Source organism: Mizuhopecten yessoensis, unplaced genomic scaffold, assembly GCF_002113885.1.
Source record: "Mizuhopecten yessoensis strain PY_sf001 unplaced genomic scaffold, ASM211388v2 scaffold716203, whole genome shotgun sequence".
Classification (NCBI taxonomy): domain Eukaryota; kingdom Metazoa; phylum Mollusca; class Bivalvia; order Pectinida; family Pectinidae; genus Mizuhopecten; species Mizuhopecten yessoensis.
Genome location: NW_018479999.1, coordinates 217,624 through 238,596, shown reverse-complemented (window position 1 = coordinate 238,596; position 20,973 = coordinate 217,624). Strand labels below are relative to the sequence as shown.

Genomic DNA, 20,973 nt, shown 5'->3' with positions numbered 1-20,973 from the left:
TCTCTTATTTTGTGTGTGTTTATGTGTGGGTAAGCCTGAGAAGACCTTGTTGGTAGGGCTTTCCCCAACCCTTGGAAACCTCAGGATTCCCAGGCATTCTAATTATTTTGTATGATTTGCTGTTCTTTCTGTATTTACTAAACTAATTCAAGTTTCATTAACTTCTCTCTTCATCTCTGTAGTTAACTGATGTATTTATGTGCATGTAAGAATCAATTAATAATATTTGATTTGTATTTTGACTACACTGTATATTTTTGTAACTCTTCAATTTGGAGGAAATAAAGAAATAATAATAGCACATTTTGGCTTAATGCTGCCCAGAATTTTGACAAGGGTTGACAGCTAAGGTCATTGACGAACGTGCCTCGATGTGTGTTGGTAGGCCCGAAGTCAGTGGTCCGAGTGTTGTGTACGAATATGTTTACAGTGGAGTAAAACCCAAGATATAAGAGAATAAAAACATGTTTAGCCATATGCTAATCTACCGCATAGTCTTCTTGTTAGTAAAAGACATGTGTTAATTGCAAATTACATTATATATATGGCCCACATCGACATATCACATACACTATTATTTTATCATATGAAATGTATCATTACTTCACTTCATAATGCAAGAATATCGCAGAATGCACAAGTTGTCGGATCAATTGAATGCCACCTGCCGAATGTAAATACATGCTAACCTTACAAAAAGATAAACAAATGCCTAATACACCACTGTAGCATAACCTCAAACCAAATGACAGATAAAAAGACTGCTTTTAACAGGTATTCCATCTTTTCATATTGCAGAGTTATCTGCTCTTGTGAGCAGGTATTGATTGTTACGTCATTTGTTTGTGAGAGTAACGTCATCAATTTTTGAGAAAACGACGTAATTTTCTCACACAAATTAAGGACGTAACAATCAAAACCTGCTCACAAGAGCAGATAACTCTGCAAAACTAAAATACGGAATAGAGTAGGTAAGAGAGAAAGGAAATAAATGAAGTCGTTAGTGTTAAGAGAGAGAGAGAGAGAGAGAGAGAGAGAGAGAGAGAGAGTAAACGGACGACGACGCATTTAGCGATTAAATGATCGGAAGTAAACGACGTAGTAGCTTGACAAATTATCGACCAAGACATGGAGGCTGTTTTGGAGACTTCTACAAATGGCGAATGGCAAGGAAAATAGAATCTCTGACGTCTTTTGTGTATAGTGTATGTAAAGCAAGAAGAGAAGTGGAAACATCCAGATCACAAAACAGAGCAAAGACAACAAAGGAGAACAGGAGGGAAGAGAAGGGAACATGAGACTAGAGAAGGGGTTATGCCAGTAATTTAACACACCACCAAAGAATAACACAGGGCAGGGCTACAACCGTTGACCGAAGAACTTATGGAGTAGTTTCATCGCCTAAATATGTAGAAAAACTCTGGAAGGAAAGGCATGAAAGAACGATAAAAAATGTTTTGTCAAAATACCCTTGCATTTCCCAAAAGGAATAATAAAAAAGTTGCAAGAACCGAAGGTCCAAGGATGAAGTGGTCTCATTTTCCTTGTACGTTTCCAGGATTTCCATGTTATTCATTTGTTCATATTTTGTCTTAGTTTTATAGATTTTGAACCCGAACAAAACTTTCGTTGATTTTTTGTGACCTCTGTAGTATGAAACAAACGTCGTTATTCACAGCCGTATTTTATTGATATAACACGTGTGCATCCCAAACGGTATGTGTCATATGTAACAACATTGGATTTTAAACCTGTTACCAATATACGCGCTGTTAAATATGTATATATTGCTATCTAACATAATATTATATATTTAATTCCACTTTGCAATTCGTATCTAAGGAAGATTGCTTTGTAAGAGTCGGACTGTAAATAAACACACCGTGCATATACAGTCTAACACCAAACTGTAGTATCATAACTGGTGCTACTGTCTGTGGATGTTCAACAAGTGTGGTGTAGCAGGAGAAAGAGAAAATGTATTCGAAAATCCAGGACCCTCCGAACTCTAGACGGACGCTTTACCAACTAAGCTACCTGGTCGCCAACGATCGACCCAGTCCAGTTCCGCCACAGTCTTCATATCTTGTGATCTGGCCAGATAAAATATTATGTTAAATAGCGATGTATACATATTTAACATCGCATATACTGGTATAATACCAGAGCGATATAGAAAGAGTGTATGATTGGTGCACTGTGTGGAAAATGAAAGTGAATGTGAAGAAGTGCTGCCAGGTCATTTTTACAAACAAGAAGAAATGTATGAATTTTAATAACACTATGAGCGGTGGGAATCTGAAGAATGAAATGTGTGTGAAAGATCTTGGTGTTTGGCTGACCTCTTCAATGAGTTTCAGTACCCACATTAGACGTACTGTTTCCAAATCAATGCGAATGCTCGGTTTTATAAAACGTACATGTAAATCGATAAAACTAGGGCAAAATATGAACGAAGTAAAGATATACATAGAGATCATGAAAAAAGTACAAAATGATACATAAAATAGCACATGATCTAACACCAAACAGTCCCTAGACTATTACGGTAGTATCATAACTGGTTGTCGTATACATTTCTTGTGATCTGGCCCCGGTAGCTCAGAGATCGGTTAGTTAACCAGTGGTCAGGGGAACATTTAAATATTAATACAACAAAACCAGGAACATTTGACATCCTGTCAATGCTACAGATTTGTTAAGGCAGATCGGATTTCACGAGTATAGCAAAATAACTATACCTTTGACAAAGCGAAACGCCAATGGAACACATTGATATATTCTGTCATACAAGTTAAGTCTGAGTAGGCTAACCGGTAAATAAATGGAAACAATTGCGATCCGAGAGCACCAACTTATTTTCTTTTACATATCGGGCAGTAGAAAGGTTTTGGACGTAAACAATCTTCCAAGATCACCACTATGTAAATCATTATACTGTAACATTACGCCTGTTTGTTTATGTTTCAGATACTACTTCCGTCACAATGATGCGGGTATTGGCCCCCGCCATTGCTCTGTGTTTCCTAGCAACCGTGAATGAAGCCAAACCTCTGAATCTACGTCCAATTATAGGTATTGGCATAATTTTATACCAATAATGATTTCAGATCTGTGTCATCGTTTTCATAGTACTAATTAAATTTCCAAGGATGTTATATCATATGTGCAGTACCTGAATATGCACTGAAATAAACCCCTTACTACCAATCAAATCTACGTATTCATATTCCACTTTTTAAATGGATACAAATAAATAGAAGCCATGACTATTCTGTTGAGATATAATGTTTGAACTTTTGGACAAAATAATTCCCATTGAAAAATGTGTACAGGCTTGAACTGTTAATCCAGACCCCACTTACCCCGTGGCCTGTTAACCCTGACCCCACTTACCCTGGGACTGTTAATCCTGACACCACTTACCCCGTGGCCTGTTAATCCTGACCCCACTTACCATGGGGCCTGTTAAACCTGACACCACTTACCCTGGGACTGTTAATCCTAACACCACTTACCCTCGGGCCTGTTTAACCTGACTCCACTTACCCTGGGGTCTGTTAATCCTGACCCCACTTACCCTGGGGCCTGTTAAGCCTGACCTCACTTACCCTGGGGCCTGTCAATCCTGAGTCCACTTACCCTGGGGCCTGTTAAACCTGACAACACTTACCCTGGGCCTATTAAACCTTGACACCACTAACCCTGGGCCTGTTAAACCTGCCACCACTAACCATGGGGACTGTTAATCCTGACACCACTTACCATAGGGCTTGTTAACTCTGACACCACTTACCCTGGGGCCTGTTTATCATGACATCACCTACCCTGTCGCCTGTTTATCCTGATACTTCTTACCCTGGGGACTATTATTAAACCTGACACCACTTACCCTGTGGCCTGTTTATTATGACATCACATACCCTGTCGCCTGTTTATCCTGATACTTCTTACCATGGGGCTTGTTAATCCAGACCCCACTTACCCTGTGGCCTGTTAATCCTGACCCAACTTACCCTGGGGCCTGTTAAACCTGACACCACTAACGCTGGGGACTGTTAATCCTGACACCACTTACCCGGGGGACTATTAATCCTGACACCACTTACCATGGGGCCTGCTTATCCTCACCCCACTTACACTGGGACCTGTTAATCATGACCCCACTTACCCTGGGGACTGGTAATCCTGACATCACTTACCATGGGGCCTGTTAATCCTGACACCACTTACACTGAGGCCGGTTTATCCTGACACCACCTACCCTGTCGCCTGTTTATCCTGATACTTCTTACCCTGGGGACTATTAACCCTGACACCACTTATCACGAGGCCTGTTAACTCTGACCCCACTTACACTGGGGCATGTTAATCCTTACCCCACTTACACTGGGGACTGTTAAACCTGACACCACCTACCCTGTCGCCTGTTTATCCTGATACTTCTTACCCAGGGGCTTGTTAATATTGACACCACTTACTCTTTGACATATCCGTTTATGCAACAACTGGTTTGTCTGTTTTAAATCCATTTTCTGGTATAAACCATGGCGGACCTGCAAATGTGTATGCATGCCTTGCAAGGCTTTGTGAGGGATCGTCTAAAAGTAGCATCATATAGCTCGTCCCGACCTTATTTCATAAACGAACAACTCTGGTCCAAACTATTCAACCGTTTGGATCGCGATAAACGAAAGCGGCCTTGTTGTCCAGCCACAAATTGCACAATAGTATTACAAGTGTAGGCACGAATGAATTAGACCGCACGTGGCAATTTTACGCTTTGTACACAAGCTGTTTGTTTGTAAGACACAGATTCTGTATTATAATGGTAAGTAGACTTCACAATAATGATGTTTTGATTAATACCATAGGGGTGTTGGCACAAGAGACCAGTGGAACGATGTCCTCGAATGGGGACAGCTTTATCATTGCTTCCTACGTGAAATGGGCGGAAGCAGAAGGGGCAAGGATTGTTCCCATCAGGTAAATAATGCTGTATTTACATCAATGTTTTTCGCTATACGAGGCGCGGTAGTGAAGTGGTAGGACGCCGGGCTCGTGACCGAATGTTTGTAGGTTCGAGTCAAGGCACGGCATTGTGTTGTATCTTTGAGCAAGATACTTTACTCGGATTGATCCAGTCTACTCAGCTGTAAATGAGTACGTGGTTAAGCAGTGCTAGAATTGTAGAATGTTATCTGTGAGCGCCGAAATAGCAGCACTGGCTGTATGCCTCCCAGGCAGTTGAGAAATATATTGGCTGTTTATAAAGGCCCTATAACCACGGATACTAATTTGTGAACCGTTTTGAGACAACCTACGAACTAGGTTTTGATAAAGCGGTATAAAAAAAACCTCGAATCATTATTAATGATTATTACAACATCTTGCCACATCAGAAAACAATTTGGGGATGTAATGAGGAAATTAAAGATGTCGATTTACGACGATATGAACATCATCATAAACTAAATACAAACCTGGCAATACGTTCACTTATCAATGGTAAGATACAAGCTACAGGAAACTTTATTCAAAGTCGCATACATGTAAACAAGGAACATTAGCTCTTGAGAGCTTTTATTGCGACAAACATATGTAAAATAGCAATAACACATTGTAGTACAAGTAAAGGGAGATAATAACATATATTGATAAAAAGCAATACAAATTATCACAGAAAAAGAAATTATTATATCCCAGTGATGAGTTGTGTTATGTACTGGTTTGCACTCCTGGGGAAGGCGCTAGTGTTTGTAATTGCCTCTAGCTATTCTTTATCTGGACAACATTTCGAGACCATCGTGCTCTTAGCAGGATTGCTGATATATCCTCGAACTCAAGAACTATTTAGTTCTCAAAGCAGAAGGTAACGCAAATACTTCAGGTGTTGACATGAGACGGTGACCGCTGTATTGACTCTAATGTTTTCTACCACACTACGCTGTGTTATTCCACTCTCAGATCATTGTATAAACACGCAGACTGTTAGATAAATATTAGTTATATTCCACCCGTGGTATATGACCTTCACGAGTTTTGATTGGTCGAGAAGACGAACTTTGACCAGGAGGACTTTTTCCACGCGCTTTTTGCCACATGCTGTTTTGTTTACGTCGTCTGCTGTCAACAAATGTTGGTGACTGTGTGAGGATATGCGGAAAAGTGGGTTATTAAGGCAATATTAAAAGAATATGATACTTAAAAATTTGATCGCTAGTTTTAGGCAAACTTGCTTCAGACGCTCGATATCGTTTCGACGTCACACCGTCGCGTGTCCAGGTCGTGAAAGATATGTCACAGTGTCGGAAAATATTTCATTCTCCCAACGTTTCGTTATCGCTATTTGGACGGTCTGACTATGGCTGAACTTTGACTAGAAACTTCAACCATAGCAGCGTCACGAAGAAACGTAGGCCTATATGGTTTTGGACATTGATAGCGATAAGTTCGTCTTCATTACCTGACGAGAGGCAGACTTTGTACGATATGCTTACGTACATATAGTCCGTGGTTAACTTATATAAATTAATGCAATGCTGCTACTCTCAATATTTAAAGTCGTTCATCTATTATATTTTTTCATGAAGTTGTTGCCGACCGTTGTTGACAATTATTAAATTGTAAAAAAATAATATTTTTTTTGATATGAGTGACTTTTTACATATGGGTCATATCATTACGCCATCCTTGTCAACAAACACGTGTGTGTATGCTATTTCCAACTGATCATGAAATTGTGGTAGATACAGATCACACAACTCGTGGTTGTTGAGTATGGTATTTATTTCACTCCCATTAGTTAATTTTCGAAAGTTACAGAAAGACACTTGCTAAAGCTGGTGTCTTTTGTAACTTTTGAAAATTAACTAATTCGAGTGAAATAAATACCATATTCAACAACCACGAGTTGTGTAACCTCTATATATTCATTTTAAGGATAAAAGAGCCGGATGAGTACTACGAGGATATCTTTCAGAGAATAAACGGGTAAGTATTTTGTCCTCAACCGGTAAGAAAATGTTAACATTCATGTAAATGTTATAAAAAACCATCATTGATATACGACTGCGTAAGTCGTCTTCGGTTAGTCCAGTTCGACTGAAATCGTAACAATGTAGACTGCTGCCATGTTTATAACAAAACATTCAATTATTTGATAAACAGAAAAAAAAAACCTATAGAAAATAAAAATAAAACTGTGGCAGAACAACTGTAGTCTATTCAACATTTATTTCTCAGAGAATATGGACGAAAACCAGCAGTTCCATCGGGTGTCCGCATACTGCCATACATTAGCATATACACGTCATTTGCAATTACAAAAGAATAATAATATTGCTGTTTATTTTTTAAAACCTCATGGCGTGACGTTGTTATTTCCATACTGACGTCACAATCAAATTACAATTCAGTTTGATCGTTTAAACCGTGGCTATGAATTGGGGTCACCTCGGCTCAATAAATATAACATTATGGAATAGCTGCCAAGACACTAACACCACCCGTAATCATTACTATAACATACACATATCTTTATTTTTACAGATAATCTTGTTTTACGTTTAAATTGTCATTCGGTTGTTGTAAAGAAAAGAAAGTGATAATACAGAAAATCATTAAAACATATTTCCTTTCAAACATGATCTACAGTGTTCTTCTCCCCGGTGGAAGTATTGATATTATGACGTCATACCACGCCAAGGCAGCCAAGAAGCTGTACAATATGGCACTAAAGGTACGTATCGTTATTTACTGCGTTCTTATATTTTGCGGATCACTATTTCGCAGTTTTACTCCCGAAACTAATTCGCAGGTTTTTATTTCCCACAAAGCTTTTAACATTCTATTATGAAAGGATTCTTGTAACACAACCAATAAGTATTTCTATGTGACGTTTCGATGACTAGTACAGTATGTGCTCTGTCACCTTCATCAGTTTCAAGAAGGGTAAGCGTCTTCTGCTTCAACGATGACACCAACCATGTAAATCTTAGTTGAAGCGTATATTTATTCACTATCGTGTTACCTACTATTCTGTTTGTACCTGCTTTTTTTTCTATATAACACTTAATATATTTTTGATGATTTGAGATAATTTATTTTAGGCCAATGACAATGGTGATTACTTCCCTATATGGGGTACATGTCAGGGTCTCCAGCTGTTGTCTGCATTGACAGCAGGACAGAATTTGCTGGCTGACAGACCATACAACGGCGTTCTACCTCTGGATTTCAAGCCAGGTAATTCTATTTGCAAATATATTGACCTTAAGCCTGGTGAGTCATTTCGGGCAACCCTTACAATGGTTTTATAACTTTGTGCTTTAAATCGTAGACTTATATTATCAGACAAACTATTAAGAAATTTGTGCTTGCAACGTGTTAAGACTTTTAGACAGATTTGATAATTGGGTGGTCTCCTTGTACTTTTTAAGGTTCTCCATGTGAATTTGTCTTTTGTTCATTATTTGCCCTAGTTTTATCGATTTTTAGTTCTATTTATGGTTTTGATGAGAAGTCGGTTTTCTCTTGTTGCTTCTTGACTTAAACACACTTTATTGCCTTAGAACAAAGTAAACGATAAGACACAACATTAACATTATTTTCAAATTATTTAATTTACATAATAGCTCATTTTATTGTTTCGTTATGTAGTAGACTAATTGTGTACCGAACTACGTGGGCTAGAGTTATCACTATTTGCTGTGGATATCTTTTATTTACTAGGGTAATCTAATAAAGATTTCCCTATGATTTTCTTCTGACGCGGCATTATCTCGTCATCGATAAATGTTACAAGGGATGGTGTGGTTACTCTGATGATGATGTCTTTGCAGACTTCCAGAGCAGTAGGTTGTTCCGGAACCTCCCCGAGGATGTGTACACCGCATTAGCAAAGGAGAACGTCACTTCCAATCTCCACATGTATGGGTTGACGCCACAGGTAACATACCTTGTCTAAGCATCACTCTGTATGGATCCTCGCAATTGCATTGGTTCATGTATGTTACATGTTGACGTAATATATCCCATATTCTCTTCTGAGCTCATTATTTGCTGTGACGTCTTATGTTTATATAGTGTCACTTACAAGTGTTGACACTTTCCTTCAGACGCTGTACTGCCAAAAATAACGAAACAATATACATGTATCACTGAAATTTACAACCGAAAATTAGTAATCTGGGTGGTTTGTTTTATTGTGAGGGGTTTAATGTTCTCCCAGTATCTATGGTTCTATGTAGACGGGTGACAAGGGAGAACAGAAAGGAAGAGTAAGTAGGAGTTGTTCTAATCGAATGTTTTTAGTAATTAAGATCGTACAAGGATTTCGATAATTATTATTGGTATATCACCAATTAACACTGATAACATAAAGGCTTTGGTAATATCAACCTTTCATTATAGTCATGTCACTTGAATGGAATATAAGGTTAATCGGCTTACCATACGGTTTAGCTGAAAGCAATAAGGGCCGATACTCTGGTATCTCAAAGACTGCTTTCCCCTAAATTATGACTGATAAGCATGCCTATAATCATTTTTAATTTTTCAATTATTTGCGGTTTTGAGATGAAAACAATGTTAAATCCACTTTTGCATCCATTATTTTGAGAATACAGATCTCGTCTTGGATTCTGCAGTGTNCAGCCCCCCCCCCCCCCTCCCCACACACACAACTCAACCCAGATCATGCGCAGTTGGGTACAAAATATATATTCACATATATTCTGAACAATATGCTTTTAATTCTCATTCACCCTGGTAAGGAAGACATATCAAAGTCATAAAAAACGTTCAGCATGTAGGGGAATGGCAACAACTGGTTCACTTGGTGTCAATATAATATGACCGGGCTGAATGCTTTGCTGGGTGCCTTCGGCATGGTATTTGGTATGAGATCCGCGCTATCACAAGGCGGCAACTACACCGACATACCCTGTCTCCGGCACACACACACATGCACGCATACACAACACACTTGGAGGCACGTCCTTAAATGTCCTAAGCTGTTAATATACCGTTAAACAAAATAAAACCAAACCAAACCAAACCTTTAATTCTGGTATCGGCTTAGTCCTGCACACGCTTCACAACTGAATGTATCACTACAGATATCCTACTGGTGATTTTGCGTATGGGTCTTGGTCGTGTCGATCCAAACATCACACTGGAACTTGTCCATTTCTTTGTTGACGTTGTAATATATTTGTATACTGATTCACACTTTTGATCATTTTCTATATGTAATTTGCTCTTCTATTTTAGAACTACAGTGGAAATAGTCTACTTAAGAATTTCTATCGTGTAATGTCAACAAACTTTGATAAAAACGGAGATGTGTTTATCTCAACTATGGAGGGTAAGTTAGCATTGTTATTCTATTTAGGAACGCCTTCGTTTCTTATTATGAAACCAATCCCATGAACGATAGGCGAAAGGGGATATACACATTTTATTGTGATAATTAAGTGTAAAGATTTTGTCTAAATCAGATCCACATCCAGAATGGGAAATTTCAGAGGGAATTTGTGATAAAAATTCCTTGTTAAAAATATCTGCGTTGAATTGGTCGATTGGTGATTTTCAAGCAGACTGTTTGCATATCACTGGGGGCGAACTCTCTCGGCTGACTTCCTTTCGTTTTCATACAAGGCTGAATTTATTGAAGACATTTATTAGTAAGGGTAACACATTTGATACCTTTGTCAAATGTATATACCCTCTTAACTTTCAATCAAAAATACTACAGACTCTTCTACATAAGCAGATTAGGTCGATATTTCCTTACAACAAAACCATTCAGGACCGCGTACAACTAAGATGTATGATACACATAAGCAAGGTCGATTTTCCGATCATGGACTTTCCCTTTCTTGATATTAACATCTATGCGTCATCCACCTACTGCATGTTAAATTTAATTAACGATAACGATGTTTTTATGATAGCAATGCAGAACTGCATCACAGGGTTCCGAGAGATGAAAGTTGATGGCAAGACGTGTTACACGGTCTCATTATGAGACACATTAACTCCTTGTGTGATATGTAGGTTATGCTGAATTCGATTCGTTTCCCTGCCTAACTTCTCCCATTTTTAGAAACCAGAATTTACTAGGATTGTACCCAATCCACACGGTTGTTGTCATTGATGAAAATGTGCTAGTTTACTTATACTTTATAGAGGGGTTTCCGCGTAACTCTCTCCGTCGTTCGTATTTTTCTCTAGTATGATATAATGCGAGTTCAAATTGCAGTCTTGCTAACACTGCGTATATTTATATTTGTTATTACGTTTAGACAATTTCTAAACATGAAATCAATATTTATTTACAACAGCCATATGTGTATACGTGTATAACAAAACACGTAGGCAAACGATTATTCGTCAATTATTTATTTTGCTTTCAGCCTATCACTACCCGTTTTACGGTGTCCAGTTCCACCCCGAGAAGAACGTGTACAACTGGGACCTTCACTTCGTCAACAACCATGACGCCGACGCAATATTAGCAGCACATTACTTCTCCGACTTCTTCCTTGCTGAAGGTATGCTGATTATTGAGTTAACCTCCATTTTAAAAGCCAAGATACTTTAGGATAGTGCTTCTGTGGGTGCTATGTATGCGTGAGTGCTAGGGACGGCAGGTTTCTGTATTGTCAGGCAATGCTTTAAAAGGAAATCAAAATGCTGTTAGGCATTGGAAAGAAAATACGAAAATCACAAATGATGATGATGATGAAGAGGATGGTGATGATGATGATGATGATGATGATGATGATGATGTGAGAGCGTTAATGATTGTTGAATGCACAATAATGATGTGGGAGTGATAATGAGTGTTGATTGCACAATACATATACGTAATTTGTAATTTATTGTAAAGTATAGTTATCCAATAAGTTGTCAAATAAAAGTTGAATTGTGTATGCGTGTGTGTGTGTGTGTGTGTGTGTGTGTGTGTGTATCATTTTGTATGTTGTCTCTGTATTTTTTTGTATATATGTTATGACTGATAAGTCAACCGACTTAAAGTAATAAAGAACTTGAACTTGAACAATCGGTGTAGCAGATTTATTTTGAATTGTTTTGGTGCCCGCTCTGCAGATGTAGGTGGTATGTAGTGTTTATATAAATGACCGACATGTTTTCTTAGAAGCTGTGAGGACGGTACTCACCTTTGTAGAAAATTTTAAATATGGTTTCTCCGTTATTCATGTTGTCATTTCCTGTTGTCACTGAGTTCTCCTGGTGTGTTGACACAATATTAAAATGTCTTCCTATTTTACTTATGAGGACTTAACGTCATCGTGAACGTTTTCGTGCAGTGAGATTTCTCTTCGGCTTTTCGGTACTTGGTTTAAATACCTTGTGTATAAGTTACTGTTCACTTGTTATTTTCGTGAAGTGTGGATGAGTCACTGATATTAAGAATGGTCTCGCTATGGTTGAATAATTTATGCTGTGTTAAACCTGGGTAAATATATTATTGTAAATTTTCTATGAGGTAGCTCCGTTGGGTAAACACATACAATTAATGACTTAGGGAAACACTTCCATGTTTTACCTTATAACTTGAACATGCTAAGCGACTACTCCATAGAAACTGGTTTCTATATTATCCTCTTGTGTTGACTTATATATATTATTACTTTCTGTTTCCTCAGCCCGGAAGAGTGACCATTCGTTCCCCACAATTGATGAAGAAATCGAAGCACTCATTGACAATTACAACCCCGTGTTTACGAAGAACTCTGCATTTGAAGATATTTACTATTTTAATTTTACAGCCTCACAATAGCCACAAGGGATACGAGCATACGAGCTTCGTTTCCTTAGGACAAAGGCGTTGTGTCCATCCTTTATTGAGTTCTAGATATTTTCGTCATGTTTTAGCTCCTTTACAGCATTGTAGCTCGTACCCATGGAAACACGTTCAATGTTTAATATCAGATGGATAACATCAAATAAAATGGTATTTTTTTTAACGAAAGGATTGCAATTATCTACTGAATCATCACTTGTTCGCTCAATTTTCATTGTATGAAATTCATTTCGTTGTTTTTACGTTTAAAAATGAATGAAATGAAAGATTTCGAAAACTTGCAATAATTTCTTTTTTTTCGGAAAGGGGGGAGGTTACGTCCTATGTACACCTAATAATATACTAGAAGAACATTACAGAAACGACAAGAGGCCCAGAGTGCTTGTATCGCTCACCTGGGACTTTATGCCCAGCAATGGTAGATATGGCTGTGGGTTGAAGATCTCAACCATTTCAAAGTTATGGCCCAGGAAATAAATTCCTAGGCTTGGGATGGGGCCAGACCGAAACGCCAACATTAATGTCATGATATTATTCGTCTCATGATGTCCAGCAATGGTATATATGGTTAAGGGATGATGATCTCAATTGTTTCAATATTATGACCCAATATTTACTCAAATGTTGCCTATTGGGCCCCGCCCCTCTGCCCCCAGGGGTACCACTTCCTCCATTTATACAAAATTGAATCCCTTTTGGGCGAGGATACTCCATGCCAAATTGATTTAAATCCACTCAACCGTTCAGGACAATTTGATTTTTGGGTAGGTGAAAATGCTAAATTTTGTATTACTTAACTGTGCAGCAGCTGCTTCCTCTTTCTAAACCTCACCGGTGTTGCAAATTGGTCTGAACTACTGATGAAACAGAAAGGGGAGATGAACAAAACTCCCTAATGGTATGAATATTTTAAAACATAGATGGGTACTGGTAAATTTCAAATTGATAATGAGTAAAGAATGTATATTAGGAACCATGTCAGCTCGAACGCATTTAAACATTCATTAGATAGTGTGTTCGATTCGTATGAACACTTTGTTAGACCAAGATAAACATGATTGCCAAATTTTATTAGCCACAGGAAGTTAGCACCGGATTCGTTTTTCGTTTTTCGTTATTCGAAAAACGAAAAACGAGTTTTCCCGTTATTCGTTATTCAAAAATTATGTTTTGTTTTTCGTTATTCAAATCGCAAATAAGGATCAGCAGTGCTTTTTAATATCCAGAAAACGATTCTAACACATTAAGGCCAAATACGGCAGTATTTATGTGTATGAGTTCGAAGAACGAAGAACGAAAAACGAATAACGAATAACGAGTTTTCGCGTTATTCGTTATTCATTTTTTTTTATTTTCTGGTTTTTGGTTATTCAAATAGCAAATAAGGTACTGCAGTGCTTTTGGATATCCAGTTAACGATTATAACACACCAAGGCCAAATGGGGCAGTGTTTAGGTGTATGAGTTCGAAAAACGAAAAACGAATAACGAGTTTTCCCGTTATTCGTTATTCAAAAATATTTTTTTGTTTTTCGTTATTCAAATAGCAAATAAGGATCAGCAGTGCTTTTTAATATCCAGAAAACGATTCTAACACATTAAGGCCAAATACGGCAGTGTTTATGTGTATGAGTTCGAAGAACGAAGAACGAGAAACGAATAACGAATAACGAGTTTTCCCGTTATTCGTTATTCATTTTGTTTTTTTGTGTTTTTGGATTTTGGTTATTCAAATAGCAAATAAGATACCGCAGTGCTTTTGGATATCCAGTTAACGATTATAACACACCAAGGCCAAATGGGGCAGTGTTTAGGTGTATGAGTTCGAAAAACGAAAAACGAATAACGAGTTTTCCCGTTATTCGTTATTCAAAAATATTTTTTTGTTTTTCGTTATTCAAATAGCAAATAAGTATCAGCAGTGCTTTTTAATATCCAGAAAACGATTCTAACACATTAAGGCCAATTACGGCAGTGTTTATGTATATGAGTTCGAAGAACGAAGAACGAAAAACGAATAACGAATAACGAATTTTCCCGTTATTCGTTATTCAAAAATTATTTTTTGTTTTTCGTTATTCAAATAGCAAATAAGGATCAGCGGTGCCTTTTTATATCCAGAAAACGATTCTAACACATTAAAGCCAAATACGGCAGTGCTTATGTGTATGAGTTCGAACATACTTGTTCGTAAAAGATACTTGTTCGACTCCCGCCCGTATTGTATTTCTAACATTTTATTCATTCGATGTGATTTTCCCTTTAAATGACACTGGTTGCTGACGGCGGGTAGATAAAGTAAATCAACAATCTTTGTTCAAATTAGTCACAAATAATCACACAAGTGCTAATATACAATGTAATAAAGAACACACATCAGTTTTAATTTTCAAACATGCATCTTATTACAACGGATTTCAATAACACTAAACTGTATCGTCAAGTTACATCCACACTGCATAAGATACTTGTTGCATCAAATAAGATGACATGTACACAACGAAATATACATTTCTGTACATATGATGAATACCGTATATGCCAAACATTATTCAAAGAAAAGTGTCCCAGTTACCCACTCGACCCCTAAACACTGTTTTATTGTAAAATATCGGATACAACTAATGAATAAGTTGGTAAAGACATATTAATTGGCTGTAGCGTTTAATATTATAAACTTAATTAACTTGAGCTGGGCAAAATATTAAACAGATATCCGAGATAGAAACACTTTTTAAGTTGCAAAATCTGAATATTTTAACCAGCAATTTTTTATAGAGATACACTCAAGAGTTTTGAAAACTACGTTACAAAATATGCCCGTTCGTTTTTGGTGGATACACAACAGGATGTTTTCATTTTAATACACCTATAAGCCTCTGTATTAATTTCTATTAAACTATGAATAATGCTCATTCATTTGGTCGAACCGACATGATCGCCAATATGCAAACGTTTACGTTCTGATTTAGACGGTTTGTTTAGGTTTCAAAAGTGTTTTCGTAACAAATTAAAATACACTATTGTATATACAAACGTAAACATAATGCAAATATACACGTATACCTAAAATGTCAGTGTTGGGAAGCCATGGTACCAGTAGCAAGTGATAAAAGTATTAATAAAAAAGGATTTATTAAAAAGTTTCTTCCCGACCCGCCCAAGCGTCCTCTAACCATATATTTCGATCAATATAAAGTTGTTTTGCTAATTTTATTTCGATGTTATATCAAACGCCAGGCTAGTGATTTAGCCGGACCCCAATTGAGCCACTTTGCATAAGATCTGCCGATGAACAATGTAATGACATAGGACAAAACATTTGTACTTGATGCTACGTCATCAAATAAAAATGGCGTCATGCAACAACAATTATAAAACCAGGCATTTTACATATTAGAATGTTATAAAACAAATGTGTCAATAAATCAGCACTGTCTGTAATTCTAGAAAAACATTTAGATACTTGGCAAAATATCGATATTTACAAACACTTACTGATCGTCTCTTCTCATACTTGAGAAATACCCAAGTACATGTTTACAATTCAATACACTACTCTTAGTGTATCATTGTTTCCGATAATTGTACCTGTAATGCTTTTGTTTGTTTTATTAGTATTGCTAATATGTCTGCAACCAGTAGGACCAGATAGCAGGATATCGGATATTATCTAGTGACTTTTCCTTGTTCTCAGGTTAAAATAACGTCACTATTTGGACCCCATTTAGGCCCCTCCCATCTGGCCCCAGGGGTCGCACCAAGTTTGTTTATGTAAAGTATGATCGCCTTGCCCCAGTAATGTTTCAGACCAAATATGGAAATATTATGTGCAACAGTTTAGGGGAAGTAGAATTGTATATGCACCACAGCAAATTTGTGCAGAATCCGATCAGTGGTTTAGAAGGAGAAGGCTTTTTTAGAAATTGTTGACGGACGGACGTCCGGACGACGGACGCCGCATGATCGCATAAGATCACCCTGGCACGAATGCCAGGTGAGCTAAAAACCGTTACGTTAGACGAGTCGATTTTCATACATTCCGCTTTTTCCTGAAAGCTGGGAATCCCAGTTATCAAAACGATAATTAAAATAAATCAAACAAAATGTTAAAACAATATCTTGGTACATTGGTAGATATGTAACCGAGTGTGTATATACAGAAAGGTTATACTATTTTTAATCAGTTGTGATCAGCTTCAAAACATATTTAGTTTAAAAAATATGTTTGAACATTAATGTCAATTTTGACGCTGAATGCTGTCATTTATAACATCATATTGCTCATGAAGTATCTTCGTCTATCGCGTACACAACGTGTTCCAACTGACCATCGCTTCCACGACCTGAAACCTCTGATATTTCTGGTGTTTGCAACCCATCGTACTTGTTCCATTTGCCGTTTATGTTGATATACGCCATGAAATGTCCTCCAGTGCCGAGGGTATATGCCGATAAACAGTATCTGAAAGAACACGAATATCAAATGACTGTAAACAATTCAACAAATATAATTTGTTTCGGACAAAGCTTCTGTCCAACGTTTTTCCTGATTTCAAAAATTGTATCCTTTATATACAACTAAAAAGTGTAGTTCGTTGTACTAAATGCACACAGATAAATATCATCTTAATAAATCCATTAATAAACACAGTATCCTATACATGTTTCATAATTATTTTACTTGTCAATGATGCTTGGGGCAAAGAAAATGGAAATCCAGAAGGGGACTAAGGTTAAGCTGTTCCTGGCGACCCGAATCAAATAGTTCGGACCCTGCCCAAAATTGTTTATGATGTGGGAAAAATCGTGATTTTATGAAAGCCGAATTTGCCAACAAGGGAATAGATGCTATTATCTGCGAAGACGACCGCCGACTCATGTCTTCACCAGTTTGTTGACCATTACCGAATGCCACAGCGAATACACTCAGACCAGTGAGCCAACTTCCAGAGTAAACTGATGAAGAACCTGCGCCAGGCGATGTGAACAGCTAAATCAAGAACTACGCCGTGTCATCCCATGGGGAATGGACAGTGCGAGCGTTTCCGTAGGACATTGCTAAACATGTTAGGATCTCTGGGGCATAGTCAGGAGCGGGACAGGATGGCACACGTTTCCGCCTTAGTACACGCATATAAACCCACCAAGAACGAGTCGACCGGAGTTTTACCGTTCTACCTAATGTATGGCAGGGAACCGCGATTAACTGTGGAATTGGCATTTGGTCACTACACCGGAGCCATCGTCTTCCAATCCAGCACGAATTATGCCGACGATATGAGGAAACGACTCAAGGAGTCCTACGCAATCGCTTCATTAAAGATCGCCAAGAAACGACAGGAAGCCGATTACGACCAATGCGTTCGCGGAGCTGGTGTACACATTGGCAGTAGAGCCCCTGTAACAAACACTTGCATTCGACGGGAAACAAAAACTCTTAGACAAGAGTATGGAGAAGGGAGGAAGCGTACGCTACACCGGAACCTAGTTCTTCCGATAGGATATATGCTTCGGAGAAGAAATCGACACCACCCCTCCCCGTGTCTAGAATGAGGACACGACAACGTAACGATAACTCGCGTCTACAGGATATTACGGAATATGTTGACGACGGCTCAGATGAGACTGATTATGTGCGAGGAATGTACGGTTGGTAGCATCGATATCGATGTTACTGGGCCCACCATAGTTCGGAGCTTGACACGGATGTTGAGAATCAGGAAGATACTCAGCAGGACAATCAAGTTTCTGTAGAGGGGTTGAGGCGCAAGGGAATTCAGAGGAGGCGTTTCCAGAGTCAGTGCGTTCTGGGCGTAGTACGCCTAAGCCGGCATTATGGCACGCCAAGTTAACTTTTAATACCTAAAAGGTATATCGCTAAAGTATTAGAGATATCTATAAATGTAATAAAGATATCTTTAAATGTAATAGAGATGTCTCTAATTAAATAAGAGATATCTCTAATTGAATTAGATATATCTTTAAATGTAATTGAGATATCTTTAATTGTAATTGAGATATCTCTATTTGAATTAAAGATATCTTTAATTATAATAGAGATATCTTTAATTCTAATAGAGATATCTCATAATTTGGTAATTGAGATATCTTTAAATGTAATTGAGATATCTTTAATTCTAATTGAGATATCTCTATTTGAATTAAAGATATCTCTATTACAATTGAAGATATCTCTATAACAGCTTATATGAGATATCTTTAATTATAATTGAGATATCTCTAATTGAATTAGAGATATCTCTTATTGAATTAGAGATATCTTTAAATGTAATTGAGCTATCTTTAATTGTAATAGATATATCTTTAATTGTAATAGAGATATCTTTCATTATTATAGAGATATCTTTAAATGTAATTGAGATATCTCTATTAGGATTAAAGATATCTTTAATTGTAATAGAGATATCTTTTATTATAATAGAGATATCTCAATTGTTTATGAGATATCTCATATATTAATAGAGATATCTCAATTAGTTTATGAGATATCTCCTAAACTATATGAGATATCTCTTTTGGGTATTAAAAGTTAAGTTGGCGTGCCATACGGCATGGATGCGACAGTGATGATATGTGATGAAAGTGTCACCGGAGAAACCACCTGATTGGGATGTGAAGACCGATTATTTGAGGTCATTAGATACGGACACAGCGTTCTCCCCAGGACTAGACAACATTTTGGAGACACTTTTAACTGTAGCTGTATGTACAAAGTACTAAATACGCTGTATTTTCAGTGTACCATGTGATTTAGATCATGTGTATTGCCTGTTGTTTTTCGATAACTGAATAGTTTAGTATGCATTTTTTTCGGAAATATCTGTAATATTTGATGTCGAGGACGACATTTATCGATCCAGGGGGTAAATGTGGCACCCTGTTAAATTTTTGTTATATTTAATATCATATATTTTATATGTATTATTGTTATTTGCATTATTAATTAATCATTTTCCGTATCTATAGTGCGAATTTCGGAAATTAAAACAGCGTCCGTTTTATATCTATATCACTACTTTCGCTTTCTGTGTACCAAACGTTGCATACCAAACGTAGGCTCGAGTATATTAGGAAATGCCACAGATAATTCTTTACATTGCTAATTTCAGCTGATCTGTACATGTTTTATATAGTTAAATTATTGTATTTGTAGTGAATTGCCCAAGGGCACGTGTCATTTCAAGGGGAGGGCTTACATAGGCTATGCCTGTTGCCTAATCATTGACACCATATATATACCATCATTATTTTGTCAATAAAATTTGTTGAAATGATTTGTTAATAAACACGATGCAATAATAACAAAATGAATTGCACAAGGGCACGTGTCATTTGATATGTACCTTTTTAATGTTGATTGTAATTTGCACAGACACAGATTATACACGTGACATGTTCCTTTGCGCGCGACTTTGTAAAGTTAATACATTCGATCCAACAATATAATCATAACTTTAGTTGGACTAATACATCAGGTTATTCTTGGTTAATTTACTTAAAATTTCAATCGACTTACCTTGTTTACCATACCCGCATTCTGCACACAGCAGCGCTATCGTTCATATGTGAGGATGCATCAACACCGGTGTAACGTTGAAAAGTAACCCCCGTTGAAAAGGTACCGGTACATCATTCGCGTTTTTTCAACAAAAGTACCCGAACTACGCTGACACCTGAGCCATCGAACGAGAAAATCAGTTGTAACTTGTTTCTTATCGATGTTAAATGACAGTGACATACACTGAGAAATTATGCGAACATTGTCTTTTTTAGTGTTATCCAATATCCAAATTCGTTAAAATGATCCGTGCTTTTATTACGACACTATTGTCGAGAGTAAACGAATAATACCAGAACATGTATAAATTATAAGAGTTGTGCTAAAATATGTATTTAACGATATGCAGTAGATTAGTTTACAGCTCAATAATTTAGCAGAAGATGTATACGGGAGGCCGAGGCAGGTTGTGCCATTTTTGCTCTATTTCGATTTTCAGACAACTGAGTGCAGATTTTCTGTAACATTTCATTATGAGGTAAAACGTAAAAAAAACTTGCTGATTAAGTTTGCTAAATTTAGTTCTGTAGGTACACTGTAGCTATAGGGTTGGTAAG

General features: G+C 37.3%; 1 protein-coding gene across 1 annotated transcript in view; it reads left to right on the top strand.

Moving 5' to 3' along the window:
- The window catches only part of LOC110442066 (gamma-glutamyl hydrolase-like), a 21,361-nt gene extending 8,255 nt beyond the window's left edge, over positions 1-13,106 (top strand). The window contains exons 2-10 of the mRNA XM_021485496.1: positions 2,971-3,075; positions 4,875-4,986; positions 6,943-6,993; positions 7,657-7,741; positions 8,112-8,247; positions 8,844-8,950; positions 10,276-10,369; positions 11,421-11,558; positions 12,678-13,106. Coding sequence (XP_021341171.1) covers positions 2,988-3,075; positions 4,875-4,986; positions 6,943-6,993; positions 7,657-7,741; positions 8,112-8,247; positions 8,844-8,950; positions 10,276-10,369; positions 11,421-11,558; positions 12,678-12,811 — 945 coding nt within the window. The 5' untranslated portion in view covers positions 2,971-2,987 and the 3' untranslated portion in view covers positions 12,812-13,106. The remainder of the gene's footprint in view (positions 1-2,970; positions 3,076-4,874; positions 4,987-6,942; positions 6,994-7,656; positions 7,742-8,111; positions 8,248-8,843; positions 8,951-10,275; positions 10,370-11,420; positions 11,559-12,677) is intronic.
- Positions 13,107-20,973: the final 7,867 nt, after the last annotated feature.